At 42.7% G+C, this 26464-nt stretch overlaps 1 protein-coding gene across 1 annotated transcript in view; it reads left to right on the top strand.

The window, feature by feature from the left end:
- Positions 1-26464, top strand: part of LOC141103136 (inter-alpha-trypsin inhibitor heavy chain H3-like) — a 171909-nt gene that overhangs the window by 111261 nt on the left and 34184 nt on the right. The window contains 2 exon segments of the mRNA XM_073592415.1: positions 18705-18844; positions 20762-20982. Coding sequence (XP_073448516.1) covers positions 18705-18844; positions 20762-20982 — 361 coding nt within the window.

The raw sequence follows: 26464 nt of genomic DNA, 5'->3' as shown, positions 1-26464 counted from the left end.
GCCAGATGGTTATCCGGGATGTGGTGACTGGATTCCCCAGGTCAGTCCATGATGTCCATATCCTTCGCCAGTCTCAGCTCTTTTGGAAAGGGACCATTCCATCATGGCTGGCTACTCGGTAAGTAGTGTAAAATCCTCATATATGTTTTCTTGCATGCTTGTTTATTGTTTACATACCTGTAGGATCATTTCATGTCTCTCCTCTGCTACGCTCTTACCTGTGACTCTTTAGTAATGTGCCCCTCTTTCCAAATGACCCAAACTTTTTTTTTACTTTTTCCTCCTATGCTATATATGTGTTTTGGAAAACTTAAATGCAACTTAAAACTTGTTTTTACACTTAGGTGATTCCGGATTCCCATGTTTGCTCTGGCTGTTCACACCCATTTCGTATTGCACCTCTTGTGCCCAGTTGTGGTAAAATGCAGCCCATTCCAGGACCCGGATTGCCTTTAAGCAGACTTTCAGTGTCCTAAAGACTCAGTTCCAGTGCATTTTGCTGTTTGGAGGGTTCCTGAAATATGGTCCAGAGAAAGTGGGGGACATGTTCCTGGTCTGCTGCGTTCTCCACAACATTGCTCGGCATGCTGGACTGCTGCAGGACATTGATGTGGAGCTCATGGAGGATGAAGTGGACATCTTCGTACCAGAAATGTCACTGAATCCTCATGGCAATGCATGTTGGCAGCAGTTGATCGATCCCTACTTCACCAGGTGAGTTACATTTTAGATGACATGTCTGGTAAAGTGTAATTTTTCGAAGCTAAAAATATACCCTGAGCACCTTTTCATAGGACGCACATGGGCACATGGTTTATGTATTGTTTTTGGTTTGCTGGGGTGTGGTGGTGTGGGGGTGGTGTTTGGTGATGACAATAGTTATTATTAGCACACTGCCTCTACTTTTCTGATGCCAACAACAATTATTAAACAGAACAGATTTAAACAAATAGCAAAGTACACTTATTTAAAAATTAATAGAAGACAATAAAAAGGTCAAGATCATTTTTTAGCCATTTTAACAATTGCAGCAGCATGACATGTAACAAATATACAACCAAAACTAAAATGGATGGTCTGTACAAAACAGTTATGTGTATCATCCTTGAAAGAACAAATTTAAATACAACACATTAAAAAAGGGGCACTCTGTTACCCTTGGACACCCACACAAAGGGGTACTATTCCACTAACAAAAAGGGGTACAATACTACCCACAGAGAGGGGCCTAATTTCACCCACAGAACACCCACATGCAGAGGCGTATCTAGTGAAAATGGCGCCTATGGCAAGCACTGAAACTGCGCCCCTGTCAAAAAAAAAAAAAAAAACAGCTAACAAAACTACAAGTCAAGCTCTTTAATCTTTCTATTAACAAATTATGGATTAGTACTACATAAACTGCCCAATGGATCAGTTCGCCCCTGGTCATTAAACATTCTACATTCAGTGAAAGTTCATGTACTGCAAAGTTTGCACTGCATGAACTTTCACTGAATGTAGAATGTTTAAGGAGCTTGTTGCACAAATCACTTTATTAAACTTTATGATATCTATTTATTTAATCTATATTGAGCACTATTTGATTGTGTGTATATACCAAGCAGAAGCAGCCAATCAAATATAGTGCTCAATATGGATTAAATTAATATGCATAGCCATAAATATCAGAAATAAAAGTGTAATAAAGTGATTTGTGCAACAGCAGGTACTACTTTTAAATAGACTGCAAATGTGACTACAGCAGATGACCAGACTGTGAATGCGACTACAGCAGATGACCAGACTGTGAATGCGACTACAGCTGATGACCAGACTGTGAATGCGACTACAGCTGATGACCAGACTGCGAATACAGGAGATGACCAGAATGGGAATGCGACATACTACAGGAGATGACCAGACTGCGAATGCGACATACTACAGGAGATGACCAGAATTCGAATGCGACATACTACATGAGATGACCAGAGTGCGAATGCGACATACTACAGGAGATGACCAGGTTGCGAATGCGACATACTACAGGAGATGACCAGACTGCGAATGCGACATACTACAGGAGATGACCAGACTGCGAATGCGACATACTACAGGAGATGACCAGACTGCGAATGCGACATACTACAGGAGATGACCAGACTGCGAATGCGACATACTACAGGAGATGACCAGACTGCGAATGCGACATACTACAGGAGATGACCAGACTGCGAATGCGACACACTACAGGAGATGACCAGACTGCGAATGCGACATACTACAGGAGATGACCAGACTGCAAATGCGACATACTACAGGAGATGACCAGACTGCGAATGCGACATACTACAGGAGATGACCAGAATGCGAATGCGACATACTACAGGAGATGACCAGACTGCGAATGCGACATACTACAGGAGATGACCAGACTGCGAATGCGACATACTACAGGAGATGACCAGACTGCGAATGCGACATACTACAGGAGATGACCAGACTGCGAATGCGACATACTACAGGAGATGACCAGACTGCGAATGCGACATACTACAGGAGATGACCAGACTGCGAATGCGACATACTACAGGAGATGACCAGAATGCGAATGCGACATACTACAGGAGATGACCAGACTGCGAATGCGACATACTACAGGAGATGACCAGACTGCGAATGCGACATACTACAGGAGATGACCAGACTGCAAATGCGACATACTACAGGAGATGACCAGACTGCGAATGCGACATACTACAGGAGATGACCAGACTGCGAATGCGACATACTACAGGAGATGACCAGAATGCGAATGCGACATACTACAGGAGATGACCAGACTGCGAATGCGACATACTACAGGAGATGACCAGACTCCGAATGCGACATACTACAGCAGATGACCAGAATGTGAATGCGACATACTACAGGAGATGACCAGACTCCGAATGCGACATACTACAGCAGATGACCAGAATGTGAATGCGACATACTACAGCAGATGACCAGAATGTGAATGCGACATACTAAGGAGATGACCAGAATGCGAATGTGACTACAGCAGATGACCAGACTGCTAATGTGACATACTACAGGAGATGACCAAGTAGCCAGTTTTAAAATGTAAGCTTTCAGCAATGCACAGCTATACAGGGGGATAAAGAACATTGTCAGGGAGGGTTTAGTAACACTGAGTCTATAGGTAGAAAGACCTACCTGACCAGCCGGGCTCACCTCTCAGAGGTCCGGAGGCGGAGCTTTCCGCGGTAGGGGCGGGGCTTACTGTGGTAGGAGGCGGGGTTTACGGCGTTAGGGGGCGGGAATATTCGTGGTCCAGGAGAGGCCATGTCAGTGCTCCGAGCACATACAGAGTACATGGGGCGGGGCAGGGCAGGGTCAGAGCGTCAGTGGAGCTCCCTGCCCCGCCCCTCCCTGCTGACAGAGCCTCCCTGAGCCTAAACCGAGCCTGACAGCCATCTGATAGAACACCAGCGCCGCGATCCTGCAGGCTGGCCGCGGCGCCGGGGGTTATATTAGTCTGGGAGGACAGGTGGGGGTTTTTTTTCATGCAGAGGGTGGCTTTTTGACGCCCCTTCCCCCCATGGCGCCCATGGCACTTGCCATGGCTGCCAGCCCTTAGATACGCCACTGCCCACATGAAGGGGTATCATTCCAGCCATAAAAAGGGGTACAGAATACCCTCAGAGAGGGGCCTAATTCCACCCACAGAGGACCCAGAAAGAGGGGCCTATTCAGACCCACAGAACACCCACAGATGGTGCCTAATTCCACCCACAGAAAAGGGGCTTAATTCCACCTGCAGAACACCCACAGAAAGGGGTACTATTCCAGCCACAAAAAGTGGTACAATACTACCCACAGTGAAGGGCCTAATTCCACCCACAGAGGACCCTGAATGAATGGCCTATTAAAACCCACAGAAAGGGGCCTAATTCTACCAATAGAACACCCACAGGGAGCCTAATTCAACCCACAGAAGACCCACAGAAAGGGGCCTAATTTCACCTACAGAGAGGCTAATTCAACTCACAGAGGACCCACAAAATGGGACCTAATTACACCCACAGATTGCCTAATTCAACCCACATAAAGGGTCCTAATTCCACCTACAGTGAGCTTATTCAACCTACAGAGGATCCAGAAAGAGGGGTCAACAACCCACAGAAGACCCACAGAAAGGGGCCTAATTGCACCCCCCGCAGAACACCCACAGAGAGCTTAATTTAACCCACAGAAGACCAACAGAAACTTGGTTAATTGCACCCACATAGAGCTTAATTCAGCCCACAGAAAGGGGCCTAATTACACCCACAGAGAGCCTAATTTAACCCACAGAAAGGGGCCTCATTCCACCTATAGAGAGCCTAATTCAACCCACAGAGAACCCAGAAAGAGGGATATATAACAACCCACAGAAGACCCACAGAAAGGGGCCTGATTCCACCCACCGAACACCCACAGAGAGCCTAATTCAACCCACAGAAAGGGGCCTAATTACACCCACAGAGAACAGAGTTCCTTGTGGAAAAGACACAGTTTGGATTACCAAGCATCAGGAGACACAAATTTGAGAAGGTAGTTCAAATTTGAATGCCTCCTAGTACAGAATACTGTAAAACAGGTTACATTTTTTTTTTTTTTCGGACAGCAGTGAAGAAACCAGTTCAAAGCACTTTCAACCGCCCTATTAGGCCAAACATTTAGAAAAATACACATTTTTATGAATGTATGGCAGGATGGATTTTGTAAAAGGAGTGAAACGCAGCCTAAAGTGGAAGTCCATGCTAAAACTAAAATCCCTGCATTTATAGACACCCACAATCTAACACTAACCTACAAAATATTTACAAAATTTTTTTTTTTTTTTCGGACAGCAGAGAAGAAACCAGTTCAAGGGGGAGGGGGGAGGGGGGGAATTTATCTTACAGAAAAATTAAACTACATGCAGAAGACAAGTTTAAACATTGATGCGAGGGCCCCTAGTAGTTTACTATAAATTACAGAAATACATTTTTTATCATACAATGTTAAAGGTCTTAATTAATTTTAAAAGAACTCCAGCAGTATTGGGCAGATGTAGTGTTCCTGCAGGAGACCCATTTGGTTCATGAATCATGCATTAAACTTTGTTCTAAAGATTTCCAGACCTGGTTTTATGACGATTCGTCAACCAAGAGGGCTAAGGGGGTGGCCATTGGGTTTGCAAAAATGACAAAATTCTCGTTGGTGGATAGAATGACAGACCCTGATGGTCGCTATCTTTTTTTGAAGGGAAGTATAGGTAATAAGACATTTACTTTGGCAAACGTATATTGTCCTAACAAAAATCCAGTTAGTTTTCTAAAGCAGGTTTTGAGTAAGCTAATGGACTACAAGACAGGAGAGGTTATTCTAGCAGGGGATTTCAACTTCTGTTTGAACCCCTCTCTGGATAGTACGTCCCGGGCGCAGGGGATGAGTAGAGTGTCATTAAATATGATTAGGCATAGACTGCATCGATGTCAAATTATGGATGTGTGGAGGGTACAACACGCTAAAACATGTGACTATACTTTTTTCTCCCCTGTGCACAAGACGTACTCTAGGTTGGACTACATAATGGTAGACCATAGTCTACTTGACCTAGTAGATGAAGCTAAGATAGAAATAACTACACTATCTGATCACTCCCCTGTCTCAATGAGACTGAGGATCCCGGGGATCCAGAGACTACTGTTTACATGGCGATTGAACGAAAACCTTCTAAAAGATGACAAAATAGTAGAAACAGTACAGAAAGAAATAGAACTTTATTTTTCAGTTAATGATACAGGGAAAATACTGGGTTCCACCCTTTGGAAGGCTCATAAAGCCTATATTAGGGGAGTCCTCATATCTATTGGTTCTGGAAGAAAAAAAAGAGAGAATAAGAAAGGATATCCCTCATTGAGGAAATTCATAGATTAGAGCAAGATCATAAAAAGGCTAAGAGCCACCATCAGGATCTCTTCCATCAATTGATAAATAAGAGAGAAGAATTGAAGGATATTTTGGAACAAGAGTCTAGAAGGATATTTAATATCTCAGCCAGAGACAGGTACCTTTAGGGTAATAAGACAAGTAAGCACCTAGCCAGGATGTTGAGAAAGAAGAGAGAAATTAACTTTATTGAAAAAATCCAAAATAAGAAGGGGGAAGTGGTCCAAAAGAGAATCTAAAGAGATAGCGGAAGAATTTAGAAATTACTATAAAGCCTTATACTCAGTAAGACAGAAGGGTCAAGGGGAACAAGAAAATATGGACAAAGTTGAAGAATGTTTAAACACGGCAGGATTGCCGTGCCTGTCCGAGAAAGATAGAGAAGAGGAGGAAATATATTCAGTGTTAAAAGAATCTGCCCCAGGAAATAGCCCTAGCCCTGACGGATTTACAACTTACTATCTTAAGAAAATTCAAGAAAACCTTAGTACCGAGGCTTTGCCAGTATTGGAATGGTCTAGGTCTGAATTATGAAATGGGAGGGGAAGCATTGTCGGCAGCAATAACAGTGGTATTAAAGGAGGGCAAAGATAGGACGCTTTGCTCTAGCTACAGACCAATACCCCTACTAAATGCAGACACTAAACTCTATGCAAAAGTCTTGGCAATGAGACTAAAGGAAAGGATGTCCGCTCTGGTGCATCCAGACCAGGTTGGTTTCATACCAGGAAGGGATGGGCGGGACAACGGAGTGCAGTCGTTGCTCCTCCTCGAATCTATCAACTCAAATGGGTCCCCAGGTCTATTCCTGTCGATGGATGCCAAAAAAGCATTCGACGGGGTAGACTGGGGGTTCATGATGAAAACATTGGAAGTCATGGGGATAGGCCTGAGATTGATCCAATGGATTAAAGTATTATATAACCATCCTCCTGCGAAGGTGAAGGCGAACGGGGTCTTTTCTTCGCAGTTCACAATGGAAAACGGAACTAGACAGGGGTGCCCGTTGTCACCCCTTCTGTTTGTGATAACCTTGGAGCCTCTGCTTGCTTCAATCCAAAACAACTTAGATGTTAGTGGGATTAAGATAGGTGCAGAGGAGCACAAACTCGCGGCGTTTGCTGACAACGTGCTCTTCTTTATCACTAATCCTAGAATTACGATCCCAAACTTGCTGAAGTCGTTGAGAAAATATGGCGATATTTCAAATTTTAAATTTAATCTTAGCAAGTCAGAGGCCTTAAGTATAAATATAACAAAGCTGGAAGAAGCCAATCTCCTCAAAGAATTTAATTTCCCTTGGAGAAAGGACATACAATATCTTGGAGTCAGATTGTCAGACTCTCTGAGAAAAATATATTTAATAAATTACATCCCTTTGTTTGCTGAAATTTAGAAGGAAGTTAAAAAAATATCAATGCGTTCTCTCTCATGGATAGGGCGTATTATTACAGTGAAAATGGTGCTAGCTCTGAAAATTCTATACAAGTTTCAAATGCTGCCAATACAACTCCCAGAATCATATTTGAGAGCTTTAAGAGGTCTGATATTGACATTTATTTGGTGTAATAAAAAAACCACGAATAGCATATTCGGTACTGAGCAGGGGTAAAAAACAGGGCTAACTCCGAAAATTCTATACAAGTTTCAAATGCTGCCAATACAACTCCCAGAATCATATTTGAGAGCTTTAAGATGTCTGATATTGACATTTATTTGGTGTAATAAAAAAACCACGAATAGCATATTCGGTACTGAGCAGGGGTAAAAAACAGGGCTAACTCCGAAAATTCTATACAAGTTTCAAATGCTGCCAATACAACTCCCACAATCATATTTGAGAGCTTTAAGAGGTCTGATATTGAAAGTTATTTGGTGTAATAAAAAAAACGCAAATAGCATATTCGGTACTGAGCAGGGGTAAAAAACAGGGCGGCTTAGCGATTGCGGACTTTAAAAAGTATTTTATTGCAGTGGTCCTTTCTAGGGTGGTGGAATGGGCAAAAGATGGGTTAGTATAGAAAACAGTAATGAGTAATAAACAGTTAAGTCACATAGTATGGAACCCCCCACAATTTAAGGCACTGGGACCAAATACGAACGAGTTAACACGGAGTACACTAATAATATGGGATAGGATTCACAAACAAAATAATTGGGAATACAATTCACCTTTGATTTATTTAAAGGACAACAAGTTTTTTGAGCCAGGGATGAGGTCGGTGGGGGGGAATTGGATTAAAAGGGGAAATGCACAATTGAAAGACATAACTAAGAAAGGTAAAATAAACACTTATCAAGAATTAAAATTAGACACGGAACTAATGACGATTGATACATGGCGGTTTATACAGCTGACCCACTTCGTTGAAAAATTGCCACAGCCTATTAGAGATGTAGAAGATCTTAGGCTGTTGGAGCAACTATGCATGAGAGAAAACTCAAAAAATTATATATTGCGAATATATAGAATACAAATGATTAGAGAGGAGTTGGTCGTCCCGCCATATATCAAGAAATGGGAAGAGGAATTGGGTTCACAATGTAATAAATACACATTGGAAAAATTCAAAATTTGACACATTGTGCTGCTGTAGATACAAAAACGTCTGAGACAAATTATAAGTGCCTGGCAAGGTGGTATGCTACACCTGACAAGGTTAGTAAATTTCAACCGGAAAAGTCAGCGGAGTGTTGGAGAGGGTGTAGGGTTCCGGGAACAATGGCCCACATATGGTGGGAGTGTTCCATCATTAAGGAATTCTGGAAGGAAGTCTTACAGATTATAAGGTTTATTACTAACAAAGTAATTCCGGAAGACCCGTGGATATGTTTGTTCCACGGGACAGACAGGCCAGTCAGACAATATAAAACATCTATTATTCCCATCATGTTAAACGCTGCGAAGGGGCAAATACCGAAAAAATGGCAGGAAGTGGAGAGCCCAAAAATTAGGCATTGGATTTTCTCGGTCAACGAAATATATAATTTAGAGAGTCTTGATGACAAGAGAGTTGAAATGGTAGAAGGGACAGATCGTAATGATAAATGGGAAATGTGGCTTGAGTTTAAAAAACCATGGAGATACGTTGAAGAGATCACTAGATAATGAGAAAGGGGATAAGGATGGGAAAATAAATACTTCAAACATCTTCCTTAAGTGGTTTCTGCAAGATAGGGGTAGGGGGGTGGGTGGGATTTAAGGTAAATGGTGATGATATGAGCAAAAAGCAATATTTTATTATGTTCTTGTGGTAGTATAATGGTGTGTATTTATTAAAATAAAATAAAGAATTAAAAAAAATAGCTTAGTGTTAGATCGTGGATGTGTATAGATGCAGGGATTTTAGTTTTAGCATAGATTTCCACTTTAAGAGCTATTTTTAGGCAACAGAGTTCCACCTGGAAAAAACACAGCTTGGATTACCAAGTATCAGGAGACATAAATTTGAAAAGGTAGTTCACACTTCAATGCCTTCTAGTACTGAATACTGTAAAACAGTTTACAATTTTTTTTCGGACAGCAGAGAAGAAACCAGTTCAGAGCACTTCCAACGGCTCTAGTAGTATGAGTGTTGTAGGAGGAAACGATTAAACTATTTCATTGTCAGACAATTCTTGTTGCAAATCTTCCCTTTCCCTTCGGAAAAAAGCATCAGTGTGCCTGGATCAGCATTGGAACCTGTAAACTAAAATGGCATGTTAGGCATTTGACAATTATAAACACTTGTATGATATTTCCAACCATTCTCCAACAACAACCCTCCAAAGAAAATAAAAAAAAATTGGAGACAAATGTTTGACTTACCTACTACAATGTGAAAGGCCTGCTATGCACAATTGTTCGTTTACCCTACAAAAAAGTAAGCTTGTACCTGCAGCTGTCCCACATTGTCTTCTAAACAGTGTACTTACCTAGCTGTCCCACCTTGTTTTATAACAGTGTACTTACCTAGCTGCCCCACGTTGTCTTATAAACAGTGTACTTCCCTAATAAACATTTGTATGCTATTGTTGCAATTCACAACGATAAGATTAAAAAAGAAAAAAATATATATTCTTAAAGAAGAAAAAACTCCACATTACTCACTTTTTCTTTGACTGGAGGTGTCAAATCCTTTCCCAATTCCTGAAACTATGTCTTGATCAATGAATAGTAACAGAAGCTCCTCATAATGAATTCTAATAATTTTGGTAAACCTGAACCCGTTTTCTTTCTGCAAATAATATAAAACTAACATTAACTGCTTGCCGACTAGCCGCTGCAGTTGTACTGCGGCAACATGGCTCGGCTGAGCAAATCGCCCTTATGTTACGTCCCTCCCTCTGGTGGCCACTAGGAGCCGCTGACTGCCGGGCTCCCGCGATCGCTCATAACACGGCGAGAACCGGGATCTCTGTGTGTAAACACAGAGATCCCGGTTCTCTGAGGAGAGAAGTGACAGATCGTCTGTTCATACAAAGTATGAACAGCGATCTGTCATCTTCCCTAGTCAGTCCCCTCCCCCCTTCAGTTCGAACACACACAAGGGAACACAATTAACCCCTTGATCACCCCCTAGTGTTAACCCCTACACTGCCAGTGACATTTTTACAGTAATCAATGCATTTTTATAGCATTGATCGCTGTATTAATACCAATGGTCCCAAAAATGTGTCAAAATTGTCCAATGTGTCTGCCATAATGTCGCAGTCACGATAAAAATCACAGATAGCCACCATTACTAGTAAAAAAAAAAATAATAATAATAAAAATACTATAAATCTATCACCTATTTTGTAGACGCTAAAACTTTAGCGCAAACCAATCAATATATGCTTATTGCGAATTTTTTTTTTTTTTTTTTTTAACCAAAAATATGTAGAAGAATACATATCGGCCTAAACTGAGGAAAAAATCGTTTTTTTATATATTTTTGGGGGATATTATAGCAAAACGTCACACGACCGCGCAATTGTCAATTAAAGCGACGCAGTACCGAATCGCAAAAAGTGGTCTGGTCGGGAAGGGGGTAAAATCTTCTGGGGCTGAAGTGGTTAAAACAACAACACAGAAAAAAAAAAAAGAAATAACAAGAAAGGGGAAAGGATAAAATTTTTTCTTTAAAGAAAGTTAAAATACATACCTAGACTTATGTATATGTATGTACATACATAGTTACATACCTTTCTTTATTATTAGTTCTGAGTTTCTGCTTGATATCCTGATAACATTTTTAAATGTGTTACTCAGACCTTGGGGCAATCCCTATTGCATTTACAGCATTGGTAATCTTTTGCCATTGCTGTCTCTTCCATGTGGACTTTGTGTTCCACATTTTTAGACCAATTCGTTTGTCAAACACAGCCAGACACAAGATGCTCAATAATTGCAATGTTTTTGGCATGTGTAAACTTTAAATTTCGCACACGTCCATCCTTCATCTTTGTCGTTTTCTGCGAGAGACAGCTCCTTTCCTCTTTACTGTTGCTGTTATTGCACTGCCGCCTCCTTTTTTATTAATTTCTTAATTTTTCTCTCTGCGCTGTTATCTTGACCTCTGTCACTGCCCTCTTCCGCCACTGGTTTGTATGTTTAGTGTTCAACATCGTCAATATCTGTGCTGCTGCCTTCACTACTGTTGATCGTTATTCAACCACAACCCTAAGAAAAAGAAAGATACATTTTTTCCATTACACTACTTTTGGGTGTCATGAATACAGTGATGTTCACTTACCAATCTATTCTTTTTTTTCCCAGATAATCCTGTTGGGATCGCGCTCCCCTCGTCTATCCTGGAGGATGAAGCTGGTCTCTGATGGGTCCACTGCAAAAATAATAAATACATTTTAGTATTCAAAATTTAAAATTTTGATTATATATTTTTTGCCATAATTACATTTGATGCTTTCGGTTTTGTCAAGTGTCCTGGTTTCTCAACACCAGTTGAAAAAATAAATAAAAAAACACACATGGGTTACAGGTATATGTAGCACTAAACTCACGGTGGAGCTGCTGGTTTAAATGGGTCTGTTACCTTCACTTTGCTTCCCTCTGTTTCACCGGCACCGGATCTAGGGGTTCCGTTGAGTTTACTGCTGGATCACACACGCACCAACACTGGAGTACGGTTTCAATGCTTTATTGAACAGTCAAACTTTAGGAAGTAGCAGGAAAGAGACGGAAAAGGAAACTCTCAGGAGAAACTCAAATATCTTCTTGCAAAATCTTAGCGACAAATGTCCCGGTAGAACTCATATAATTATGTGGAATGCGCTCCCCTTGTGGGACACACTCTTTGCTCGTCTGGATAGGCCTCTCTCACTGGTCTCTGCCACAGACTTACTTGGGGGGGTAAATCTGCAGGATCCTCTGCCACAGGATGTATTATTTATTATTATTATTCAGGATTTATATAGCGCCAACAGTTTACGCAGCGCTTTACAATATAAAAGGGAGACAATACAGTTATAATACAATAAAATACAAGAGGATTAAGAGGGCCCTGCTCAGAAGATCTTACAATCTAATAGGGTGGGATGTATCAGATCTTCTGCAGTGAACAGTCAGTCACAGTGCCTGAACCTTTAAGCCGAACCAGCGACACTATGCTGTATAATTACTTCTTTCGGATACATCCTCCAGCCGAGTCACCAGGCCTCTCTATAGACCAGCACGCTGCGTGATCTCTCCAAGACGGGTCCTCCCCTGGGATCTCCTCGGCTGTCCAGCTTCGTCACACAGGACCGACAGCTCAGGACCATTCCTCGGCCGCGGTGGTAGGCCCCAGACAAGCCTCTGGACCCACCCCTGCGCCGTAGCATCGTGGGCCTCCCAATCGGAGGACCACGAGGTAGCTCCTTAACGCATACCTGTCGCCCAGGAGGGCCAGCAGGTGGCTGTAAAAAAACCCTAGAACATGGCGTCTGTCCCATAAATACCGTCGCCCAGAATGCAACTCGGAGGACCACCTCCACCGAGCTTGCCTCCGAGACAGAGGAGCATCTATACACTTCGACACGTTGCCCTTCCAACACCGACTAATGGTAACAGCAACACCCACCGGTCAGCACGGAAGCACATACAACGTCAGCCAAGCTGGAACAGAGGCGAACTTTTAACCTTCCTAACACACAATTTACTAAATGTACCTAATCTGCGGTAGATTATAAATCTACCAGCACTGCATATAGATAATAAATAATAGTAGAGTATGCAGTGCATGGAGGGTGCAGCATTGTAGTGCATTGCAGCATTGCACATTCTTGTGCATGCATCCATATGCCAACATTATTAAGGTGCAAGCAGAGTTTGCTGGCAGTGACATGCATGGTGGATGCTGTGCTGCTGCAATGGCACGTGCAGAGTTAGCTGGCGGTGAAATTTGATGCAATGGTGCATGCAGAGTTTGCGGGGGGTGACATGCATGGTGGATGCAGTATTGCTGTAATGGTGCATGCATGCAGAGAGTGGTAAAATTCAAGATGGATGCTGTATTGCTACACATGGTGCATGCTGAGTTAGCTGGCAGTTAAGTGTGTTGCAGTGGTGCATGCTGAATTTGCTGGCGGCGACGTGCATGGTGGATGCAGTATTGCTGCAATGGTGCATGCATGCAGAGAATGGTTAAATGGATGCTGTTTTGCTGCACATGGTGCACGAGCACATGGAAATTATGGAGTTAAATGTGGATGTTTTATGCAGGAGTAGTGATGCTGTACAAATGTGTCATGCAGAGCTTGTAAGCAGACATGCGTTGGCAGTGATGTTGCAGCTAGCAACTTACCATGTGCTCCACCAAATCCACCATTTTAGGCTTCTCCTCCTGTCTCTCGGAAGTTATCAGCTATGCCCACAGGAAATTACCTTAAACAACCCTTAACCACTGACACGTGCAGTAATTACGTAATAATTGAAAAAATACTGCATCCGTTATTTAACGCTAAATTCTTAGTAAATTTAACTTTCACAAATGATTTACCGCATGCATTATTTTACCGCATTTTATTTGCTGTATTGTGAATTGACCCCCAAGTCTGTAAATGTTGCAAGTCTCATAGACCTTAGCATTATTGCCGTGTTCCTGCCCCCTCTCCTCCTCATTATTCACAAAACACACAGCCATAGCCCTAACTTTCTGAATGGGAAGAAGGGGAGGGGGCAGAGATGTGATTGTAATGTCGGGTTACATGAGATCTGCAGCACTTACACCTGGAGCAGCCAAGAACTAAACAGCTGGAGATGGACTTCCTCTGGCATTTAAACTAACAGATTTGCAGGACATAGAGGTATGCTTCCATGACAGTGAGGTCCTTCTGAGGAAGAGAAAACTTTCCCTGCGGGAAACCTGTGAAGCTTATCCTTTCCTTTCTAGAGTTGGGCTTTAACCCTATTGCTGCCAGAGTTGTTTATTAATCTTTGCATACATGTGTACATTTTTGGCCTGAAGATTAGCAAAACCCCAAAACATTATTTTCAGAAAACAGAAACTGTTAAGAAAAAAACAGTGGTAGTTCCATTTTTTTCCTTGTTTTTATCTGTTTTCTCTCCCTAACTTTTTTTTTCTTTCCCATTTTAAATGGAACATTTTCATGTACAATTCTGCAATAAGCTTGCAGGTTACAAAGGTAGGGCAGAAAGTTAACATGAAAATATACTTCTCAAGCAAGGACACAAAATTAGTACAAAGAATTACAGAATATAAATATCAAGACTGGGAGAATGGTTGGCAGTAGGAGTATTCCCCTGAGTATTCCCAAGCTATGATAAGAGTTTTGTAGCAGCTAAACCACCTCTCCTGTGCACACCCCCACATGGTCCAATGGGAATGTAGAATGGTAGGGACCAGAGGGGATTAGTAAGCCCCATTGTGTGATAATTGAACAGCATGTGTTCATGTGTCATGTACCTTGGTTGGAGGCCAAAGTGATGAGAGGTCTTCCTTTGCAGCTCTGGTCCGTGCACCCCTGAATATGGAGACAGGTGTGTAAGGCATAAAGTAGCATGGATGCCAGTGAACCAGGTGAAGCAGTGTCAGGGCTATAAACAGAAGTATTAGGCCCCATTCACACTTGTGCAACTTAAAAATCTGTGATTTCCATTGTGACTTTACTGACTTGATGAGACTTTGATGCGACTTTGGATAAGTGCGACTTGTTTAGAAAAAGAAAAAGTTATTAGGTTTCTTTTTTTGCTAACGAATTTCAAATTTTCAGAACAGCTGGGATTTGAATTTGTCCAAAATTGATCGACCGATTTGAATTCTGTGTGAAGAATAGCTGGTTGTTAAGGAGCGGGCTAGGAAGCCGGCCACCGCGTCCTTAACAACCGATGACTCATCAGCTGTCAGCAGGTTTCTCCACTGACAGCTGAATGTAGAAAAAAAGAATGCCGGCAACAAAAAAAAATGAAAAAATGGCGTGGGTTCCCCACAAAATCCATACCAGACCCTTATACGAGCATGCAGCCCCGCAGGTCAGGAATTGTGGGGGGTAAGTGAGTACTCCCCCCTCCAGATCCATACCAGGCCACATGCCCTCAACATGGAGGGGTGCTTTGGGGCAGGGGGGTGCTCTGCCACCCTCACCTCAAAGCACCTTGTCCCCATGTTGATGGGGACAAGGGCCTCTTCCCCACAACTCTGGGAGGTGTTTGTGGGGGTCTTACTGGAATCTGGAAGCCCCCTTTAACAAGGTAGTCATTAGATCCCAACCTCCCCCATGTGAATGAGTATGGGGTACATTCATCATAAAAAGTGTAAAAACAGCTGATGAGTCATCGATTGCCGGCCTCCTGATCCCCTCCTTAACAACCAGCTATTCTTCACACAGAATTTGAATCGGTCGATCAATTTTCGACCGATTCAAATTCCAGTCGTTCTGAAAATTTTAAATTCGTTAGAAAATATAGAAACCTAATGAATGTTTCCATTCTGTACAAGTTGCACTCATCCAAAGTCGTATCAAAATCGTATCTATATGATTCAGGTATGACCTTCATGCAACTTTTGAGGGTTTATATTGAGGTCTGTGGACCTCAAGTCACATGAAAGTCGGATCAAAGTAGTGCATGACTACTTTGAAGTCGCACAGATATGGACAGTACTCACAGGGAAACATGGGATGGACCCCAAAGTCGCATAAAAAGTCACACAAGTGTGAATGGGGACTTAGAGACACTACAGGAGAAACCGCGGTCGACAGTCTGTATATCTGCGGTAGTGTAGGGTGGAACCATGAGGGGGAACTTGGGTGAAGCAACGTGGAGACTATACCTCCAGTAGGGAGACAAGCTGTTTGTCCAGAACCCGAGCCAGGGTCAGGTAAGCAGTCAGAATGAGAGGCATGGTCTGAAGACAAGACAGGGTCATGCACAAGTAAGCAGCCAGTATGAGAGACATGGTCAGGAGACAAGCTAGGGTCATACACGGGCAAACAACTGGAACGTAGCCAGACTAAGGTTCTACACAGAAGATCACATAGATCTTGGTCAAACTACAAGCCAAGGTCACGATCAAGAGTTCAATGTGTTCAGGAGCAAACCAATTCAGCAATAGGTGATCAGGTATCCGGAACCAAGCAATCAGGAACACCTCACAGGTAGCTGAAGATCATCCAGTGATGAGCAGTCACCACTCTTTCCCTTAAAGTGGTTGTACACCATTACATATAACCAGTGAAATGACTGGCCTCGGGTGATAGACAGAGATGGGACAGATCCTCTTACATACAGTGCCTCGAAAAAGTATTCACACCCCTTGAAATTTTCCACATTTTTTCATGTTACAACCAAAATGTAGATGTATTTTATTGGGATTTTATTTGATAGACCAACACAAAGTGGCACATAATTGTGAAGTGGAAGGAAAATGATACATGCTTTTCAAATTTTTTTACAAATATCTGAAAAGTCTGACGTGCATTTGTATTCATCCCCCTTTACTCTGATACCCCTAACTAAAATCTAGTGGAACCGATTGACTTCAGAAGTCACCTAATTAGTAAATAGAGTCCACCTCTGTGTAATTTAATCTCAGTATAATTACAGCTGTTCTGTGAAGCTCCCAGAGGTTGTTAGAGAACCTTTGTGAACAAAGAGCATTATGAAGGCCAAGGAACACACCAGACATGTCAGGGATAAAGTTGTGGAGAAGTTTAAAGCAGGGATAGGGTATAAAAAAATATCCCAAGCTTTAAACATCTCACGGAGCACTGTTCAATCCATCATCCGAGAATGGAAAGAGTATGGCACAACTGCAAACCTACCAAGACATGGCCGTCCACCTAAACTGACAGGCCAGGAAAGGAGAGCATTAATCAGAGAAGCAGCCAAGAGGCCCATGGTAACTCTGGAGGAACTGAAGAGATCCGCAGCTCAGGTGGGAGAATCTGTCCACAGGACAACTATTAGTGGTACACTGCACAAATCTGGCCTTTATGGAAGAGTGGCAAGAAGAAAGCCATTGTTGAAAGAAAGCCATGAGAAGTCCCGTTTGCAGTTTGTGAGAAGCCATGTGGTGGACACAGCAAACATGTGGAAGAGGTGCTCTGGTCAGATGAGATAAAAATAGATTTTTTTGGCCTAAAAACAAACGCTGTGTGGCAGAATACTAACACTGCACATCACCCTGAACATACCGTGAGACATGGTGGTGGCAGCATCGTGTTGTGGGGTTCCTTTTTTTCAACAGGGACAGGGAAGCTGGTCAGATTTGATGGGAAAATGGATGGAGCCAAATACAGGGCAATCATAGAAGAAAACCTGTTAGAGTATGCAAAAGACTTGAGACTGGGGCGGGGGTTCCCCTTCCAGCAGGACAACAAACCTAAACATACTGCCAAAGCTACAATAGAAAAGTTTAGATCAAAGCATTCCTGTGTTAGAATGGCCCAGCCAAGGTCCAGACCTAAATCCAATTGAGAATATGTGGCAAGACTTGAGCATTGCTGTTCACAGATGCTTTCCATACAATCTGACAGAGCTTGAGCTATTTTGCAAAGAAGAATGGGCAACAATTTCACTCTCTAGATGTGCAAAGCTGGTAGAGACGTCCCCGAAAAGACTTGCAGCTGTAATTGAAGCAAAAAGGTGGTTCTACAAATTATTGACTCGGGGGCTGAATACAAATGCATGCCACACTTTTCAGATATTTATTTGTAAACAATTTTGAAAAACATTTATCATTTTCTTTCCATTTCACAATTATGTGCCATTTTGTGTTGGTCTATCACATAAAATTCCAATAAAATACATTTATGTTTTTGGTTGTAACATGACAAAATGTGGAAAATTTCAAGGGGTGTGAATACTTTTTCAAGGCACTGTAAGTTGTACCTGTTTATCTGCTGTCACCTGTCCTACAGCTGTTCAAAGTGCTCAGTTTACACAGGTTCTCTCAGCAATAAAAAGGAGGGGGCAGAGATCTGAAGTTTCACACTGCAGATCTCAGTGAGAAGGGCTCTGAGCCATGATTGAAGGCAAGGAACACACCCCCCTCTTCAGTGACAAAGCCGATCCATCTCCCTCCACCACAATGTTGTCTATTCCTGATGTTTTACTCTGTGAGTAGAACTATTGATTATTGTAATAAACGTTTTCAGTGGTTATATTGCACTGTGGGCATTTGCACCACTTCAGGCTCTGGAAATGTTTTCAACCAACATTCGTCACATCATCAAATTTACTTAGAATTGTCGTACAAATGATCATACAAACATTTAGCTCCTTCTGATTTGTATAGCTAATATCTTTTTTGCTTTATCAGACAAACACAACAGTGAGCTACAGTGAAAATGTTCAACTCAAAGATAAGGATGTTGTGAGAAAACAGCAGGAGTACATTTTTGGTGACTTCACTGAAAGGCTCTGGGCCTACCTCACCATACAGCAATTGCTGGAGAAACGGTATGTAATTCTGCAATCTTTCTGATGCTGAATTGTTAAAATGCACTATATGGCCAAAATGTTGTGGACACTGGACTATCACACCTAATTTAATGAACTTGTTGGACATTCTATTTCTAAACCATAGGAATTATGGAGCTAACCCAATTTACATCCTCTACTCATCATTTTGGAGTGGGTCTATGGAAAATTATGCCTATTCAATCAAAATAGCATTTGTAAGTTCAGGTGCTAATGTTTCACGAGAGGACCTGGCTCCCAATTTGCCCTCCAGCTAATCTCAAAGGTGTTCAGTAGGATTGAGGACAAGGCTCTATGCAGGCAGCTTGAATTCCTCTACACCAAATTCATCAAACTGTATCTTTATGGAACTGACTTTGTGCACAGGGCTCAGTTATACTGGAACATAAAAGGGCCTTCGCAAAAACTGTTGCTACTAGGTTGGGAGCATATAATTGCCTAAAAGGTATTTGTATGCTGAAGTATTAACATTATGGTAGAGGTTAAATTCTACTCTCTGCCTTCCCCTCACCTTACCTTGGCTTCAAGGCCCTGGAAGTCCTGCATATTCAGACCACACACAATGGATCATACACAACAGAGACTTGTTTATTGGGCACGGTTCATCATGTTAAGTATTCAAAAGACATGTGGGAGGGGACATCTCTGCCCACCAATCAGATAAAAATATAATGCATATTATGATAAGTGCATTAGATGACATATTTCCTTTATTATAAGGAGAAAACCTCCTGTATTCATTTAACAAATCCTAAAGCTACACATATTAGAACATATTATCGTAATTATTCATGACTTATCTTTAAAGTGGTTGTAAATCTTTACAAACCACTTTTTACTACAGGTTAGCCTATAATAAGGCTTACCTGTAGCTACCGTGTATATCGCCTAAACCTGCATGGTTTAGGAGATATCCCCTGTATCAGCATGTGCCAACATCATCAGCACATGCGCACTGAAACAACGGGCCGTTGCTTTAGCTGATGTGCCATTACCGGCGGCTCCTACGTGCAAGCGTGGGAGTGATGTTATCATGGCTTTGACCAATCACAGCGCCGAAGCCGGCGATACCCAGAAATAACTCTGGGAGATATGTCACCGTGCAGAGCAGTGTGCCGGGACCGCTGCGGGGGCTTCAAACTAAGGTGAGTATTTCATAATGAGCTAGTATGCTATGCATACTAGCTTATTATGCCTTTGTCTTGTAGTTTTTTTTTAATTCATTTTTTATTTTATTTTTTAGCGGGTTTACAACCACTTTAAATATACAACCACTTTAACCTAAAATTTTCCATTGGGCCATTTCCTCTGGTTGTCTTGCTGCTAGGCTATTCTTGAATTTATAAGTTCCTCATTTAAATTTCACTTTTACTAAACAAGCTTACTGCAAAATGTTCTATAACACTCTTTTAAACTGAATTATTAAAGAAGCACTCTATCTACAAGCATAAAATATTATCTATAATTATCTTAAACATATATTCTTCTAATTAACCCTTCAATTACCTTTCACTGGAAACACCTGAACTCAATTTTGGAGGGGTGCCCACAGCTTTTTTTATATACAGGTGGGTGTGATGGTCAGTTGCCTGCAAACTTTTAGTAATTTATGATCTGGAAGAGGCTTTTCTGAGCAGCTATTTATCTGTTTTCTGTATGTCAGGGCCTGTGCAAACCAGTTTATTGAGGTATCACATTCATGTTGAATTTGCATCACTATATGTATTTTACATGTGTGCATCAAGAAGCTTTTGGAACAAGCTGCGACACATGACACGCTTTTCCTAATACAGCACACGTATTATTCACTTTTGTGTGCAGTGGTGCACATGCGCTGCAAATTTCACATTTTTCTGTCCAGATTATCTCTTATCAATGTATATTTTCTAATCACAGGGTATATGCTGATCCGTCAGAAAAAGAAAGACTGAAAGCTCGAGCCCTGGAGCTTTCTCTTAAGTTCAATTTTGTGACTCCTCTGACATCGATGGTGGTAACCAAACCTGAACAGAAAGACGAAAAGGCACAAACTTTAGTTGCTGATAAATTTGTGGAGGGTAAGATGCCCTTTTTTTTCAAACCTTAAGGAAGCAGTTACATTACTTTAAGTAGAAAGGGTTACCCAAGTCATACAATCCCTTGTGGTAACTACAGGGGCTGGTGGAAATATGTACCAATTGTCCCCATGAAGGGAGGGCCATTTGGCTTGAGCTTTACTTTACAAGAAAGTCCATGGGTCATAACTGTGAAAAGATGCACCTTTTTCACTGCTGAATGAATTAACAGTTTTTGTTGGTGGCAAAAAATACACCCTTGTGTTTTCCAAGCACAATAGTGTCCTGTACACGCGATAGCATTTTCAGATGGAAAATGTGTGATAGGACCTTGTTGTCGGAAATTCCGACTGTGTGTAGGCTCCATCACACATTTTCCATAGGAATTTCCGACACACAAAGTTTGAGAGCTTGCTATAAAATTTTCCGACAACAAAATCCGTTGTCAGAAATTCCGATCGTGTGTACACAAATCCGACGCACAAAGCGCCACATATGCTCGGAATAAATTAAGAGACGAAAGCTATTGGCTACTGCCCCGTTTATAGTCCCGACGTACGTGTTTTACGTCATCGCGTTCAGAACGATCGGAATTTCCGACAACTTTGTGTAACCGTGTGTATGCAAGACAAGTTTGAGCCAACATCCGTCGGAAAAAATCCTAGGATTTTGTTGTCGGAATGTCCGATCAATGTCCGACCGTGTGTGCAGGGCATAACACTTGTTCACACTTTGTGGTGACTTGCATTTTTCCACACAGGATAAATGCAGGTCACCGCTAGGCCACACAGAAAATAATGGATTTCTCTGTGCCCCATTCACACCACAACGCAGGTATGATGCTCGGTGCAGGGCAATGTGCATGTCAGCATTTGTCTGCAGCACACTGGATGGCACCATATGTCCCCGGACTGCAGCGCAACATGACACGCTGCTATGCAGAGACATAAATGAAGTGTTACACTTTCAAATAATTTTAAATAATAAAGAAAAAAGTAAGCAGTATGATGTGCTGGGGTACCGCTCCCTGCCAGAGCTCACACTAAACAACTGCAATTTTACTGTGCAGGCTAGTATGAACCTAGAAGCTTATACAACCAACACCCAAATACAACCTGGCCTGGCATATGCATTGCAGTGTAGTTAGGAATGTAAGGACATTGGGAACACAAAACCGCTGCTCAGCAAATGTAAGGCTCAACATGGGAGGGCAAACTTTGTAGGTCAGATATAATGCTGTTTTTAGAATCTTTCCCTGGGGATTTGACCTTTAGCAGCACTAAACTGAGGAAACCACTCACAGGAGTAGTGAAATATCTTCAACTCTACTAAAGAAGTCCAATTAAATTATAACTAGCTATACTGTGGTCTAATTCAAGTATTTATTTTATTTTTTATTTATTTCAAGTACTTATGTAGTGCCGTCTATTTACACAGCGCTTTACATATATATTGTACATTCACATTAGTCAATTAAATAAAAATTTTCACAGACATTCTTTAGGATATTCATGATTGATATCGTTTTCTTGTTTTACTTGAGAATGCAATATACAGAATGCCGAGAATTTAGACTTCAGCACTGATGAAAGACTAGAAAGGTTTTAGAGAACATTTGTAGCAAGGAAGGAACTTTTTCAATAAACCTCAAATTTAGGCTGATGTGCCTTGCCCTAAATAGTATTGTTAAGTCAATACATTGCCTATTTTTTGTGACACTTCTTTACATTAAAGCGGTAGTAAAGTTACGATAGGAAAATAAAAAAAAATTGACCCCCTGCAGGTTTAGGTCTTAATGTACTAGTACATACTGGTACATAATTACAGACTTGCCTACAAACGGAGCCCTCCAGCAATGCGCTGCTGTCAGGACTCTCCCAGGTTCCCCAGCGCTTCCATCTTTACACGGTCCTTCTTACAGGTTTCGCATTTTTGGCCACTTTATTGGCTGGGCCAATGTGACATCACATTGCTTGAGCGCGGTGAGAAGGCCATAAATGTGGTCTGAGCTGTGCATGTGCGGCTTAGATCACATTACCCGCTGACAAGCAATGGGCATTTATGACAGAAGAGACCGCTAGGATCTCTTCTGTTACAAAAAGCTTGCCGGTCAGCAGATTTTTTTATAACTAACTTTAATATCATTTTAAATTTTGCTTTACTCGGTTAGTTCAAGGGGGAAGGGGAGGGGCGTGACCGGATGCCGGAGTGAGAGGCGGTGTTAGCGGCCTCCCTCTGGCCTGAAGCCTCCGTGACTATCCGCACCAGCCCTATGGCTCAAGCCCAGCCAGAAGCTCTCTCGCCGGCTGCAAAGATTGTTTAGCTGCCTGGCTCCCCTCATCCCAGCTCAGGCTGTATATGCCACCGGAGCCCATAAGATAAGTGCCGCCAGCGATCCCCCAGTGACCCCCCTCCCTGGAGCGGCGAGGAGAGTGTGTAACGCCGGCCGTGATCGGAGGGTTGCCGGGGCGACGGATCCGACGCTAGTGGCTCTGACGGCGCTTGCTAAACAGCGGCGGGAGTAATCAGTGGGGAACGTCCCTGCACTGCCCAGACAGCCTGGCAGTATTAAGGTACTGAGTGCTTTGATTATAAAGGAGACAGACTGTTTCTTTTTTTTTTTTTTTTTTTTTGGTCTTTTTCTCTCCCTTTTCTTGAATAGCCGCTTGAAGCAGAGGGGTTCTATCTGGTGATGAAAAAGCGGCTTGTCCCTGTGGGGGAGGGGGGTGCTGGCTGGAGTTGGGAAGTATAAATATAGCAAATGTCTATCTATGACAGAGAAAATAAAGGTCCGATAATACTGAATCACCCGTCAACCGCTGTACTAGGCGTTGTGCTAGGCTAGGTGCTAGCCCTGCTTGCAACCGAGTACTTGAAAGATACAACTGGGACTGTATTAATATCTTTGACCTGGGAAAGGGAAGGGGAAGGTTAATCTGATAAGCCGCTAAAACCCCACAATCATCCCCCTTTGGATTATACATTAAGCCATGACTAGAAAAAAGGGAGAGGAGCCGCAGCAACAGGAGAACAATAGCTCTCAAATTACCCGTGCATCAAAAGAAAAGGGAAATCAGGCAGCAGCAGCAGCAGCGGCCAAGCTGGAAAAATTTGCGCACCCCTCTGCCTCATCACCATCCAAAAGCACCCTCCAACAGCAGGAGAAATCCTACGCGGGGGGCCCTGGGGACAGGAAGAGTTTAGGAAAAGGGTCGTCGGTATCACACACGATAAAATCCGCGAGTAGTAAAGGCTTAGCGGGTGAACCCTCAGGAATGGCTACTAGCAATGCCGCCGAGCTAAATATACTCTTAACAGCGGAGCCGACATTGAAAGATGTTTTATGTGCTGTTAATTCCTGTAAAGCCTCCCTAAGTGAATTATGTGATCAGTTGAGGGGGTTAAAGGAAAAGTTAAGTACAGTAAGCCAAGAATTACAAAGGACTGTTGCTAGAACAACCACACTAGAGGAAAGGATGAGCCAGGCTGAGGACGATCTGTTCCCATTGAAGCAAGAGCTTAAGGCAATGAAAACGCAGATCGACCTGCATAAAGCTAAGATGGAGGAAATGGAAAATAGGTCTCGCAGGGGCAATGTGCGGGTGGTGGGCCTGCCGGAGAGGTGCGAGGGTCCCCACCCTGAAGAGTTTATAGAGAAGTGGCTCAGGGGAATTTTTGGTACCGAAACCTTTTCTCACCTTTTCTCTATCGAAAGAGCCCACAGAGTGCCAACTAGGCCCCCGCCATCAGGAGGATATCCCAGACCAATAATCATGGAATTTCTGAACTACAGAGACAAGGTTACATTGATGCGCAGGGCTAGAGAGAAAGGGGATATTCTATACAACGGGGCGAAAATCCTATTCTTCCCCGATTACTCCCCAGACCTGCAGAAACGTAGGGCCGAATTTAGGGACATTAAGCACAAATTACGGGACTATAAAATTGAATATGCCCTGTTATATCCGGCACGCCTGCGCATCACTGCCCTAGGGGCTACTCATTTCTTTGACACAACAACAGGGGCAACAAAATGGCTTGAAGATAACAAAATGACCCTGCAGAGCTAGGGGTCACATAGGACTGGCTGAATTATTATGTTTTATTTTATTTACTTTTTTTCCTTTTTTTTTCTTTTTCTTTTTTCGTTTTTTTGGGCTTTGTTTGCATCATATAGCGGATGGCACGGGGGGGGGGGAGGGCAAGAGGGGGGCGTGTTGGATGGAAGCACGGATGAAGGATGTGATCTCACTAGGTTTATATTTTTTGAGTAGTGTTTTGTGTTTTGGAATTGGGTGGGGGGAGGGGGAGAGGGGGGGAGGAGTTTGGAAGTGTGTTACGAAGCACTTGGTCAGTACGTGAGTGAAGAGGTTCTTTTTTTTGAATGGTTGGAAGGGAGTAAAAAGGTCACACGTATAGCCCCTAGGACTAGCCTAGTTAGGCAGGAGGGGGGAACACGAAGGGGGGTGGGGGAATGGGGGTTGGGCCAGGCAAAAGTTGGGGGGGGGGGGAGGGGGGCAGGTTAAATAGAGGGAGGGGAGGGGGGTTCACAATAAATAATGGGGTCAGATATTGTGGTGAACGAAAGGCACACGCACTTAAGAGGAGAGAGTCTGCAAAAATTAAGCACATTTGCACAGGTTGGCCACGCTTGCAATTAAATAACATGGGAGGAGGGGATGGAGCGGTCCCTAGACGCGGGGGCCCTTACCCCCTCACCCTATATTTCTTTCTTATTTTTAACACAACCACAGATATCATGGCAAGTCTTGTAGACACAAACGCACAAATGAATTGTTTTTATTCTCTGGGGGGTCAGCCACTCCCCCTTTTTTCTTTTTCTTTTTTTTTCTTCTTATTTATTTGTTTCTTTTTTCGCAGATGCCCTTTAAAACTTTAAAAATAGGCTCATGGAACATTAGGGGTATGAGTGATCCTGTTAAGAGAGCAGCTGTCTTTTCGATGATGGAAAACTATGGTGTTGGACTGGCTTGCCTGCAGGAAACTCACCTCACTAATGAGACTAAAGTACATGTTCGGAGTAAGAAATTCCAAGAACAGTATCACTCGGTCCATACCTCCTACTCAAGAGGGGTGAGCATTTTGGTGAGGAGAGGTATCTCATTTTCCTGCAGGAAAGCTAGGATAGACCCGTTGGGAAGGTATGTTTTTCTGAGCTGTGTGGTAGAAAATAAACCTTTGGTGATAGCAAATATTTATATCCCTCCCCCGTTTAAAACAGAGAGTATGCTGGAATTGTTGGAGTTTGTGGATGGCATGGAGGACATTCCTATAATAGCGGTGGGTGATTTTAATGCAGTTTTAGATAGTAGCATGGACCGATTCCCGCCCGTGACCCGCGTGGAAAGAGTACCAGAGGGGCGATTGGCCCAACTGCTCGCAGAGATCGGATGGTGTGATTTCTGGAGATCTCATAATCCAAATACTCGGCAGTACTCCTGCCACTCAGGGTCACATTCCACTCTCTCGCGTATAGACATGGCAGTGGGTAACAGTGAAGCTATGCGAATAATAGGAAACATAG

Source organism: Aquarana catesbeiana, linkage group LG07 (assembly GCF_042186555.1).
Source record: "Aquarana catesbeiana isolate 2022-GZ linkage group LG07, ASM4218655v1, whole genome shotgun sequence".
Taxonomy (NCBI): domain Eukaryota; kingdom Metazoa; phylum Chordata; class Amphibia; order Anura; family Ranidae; genus Aquarana; species Aquarana catesbeiana.
Note: the sequence above shows the minus strand (reverse complement) of the source record. Positions and strands in the feature narration are given on the sequence as shown.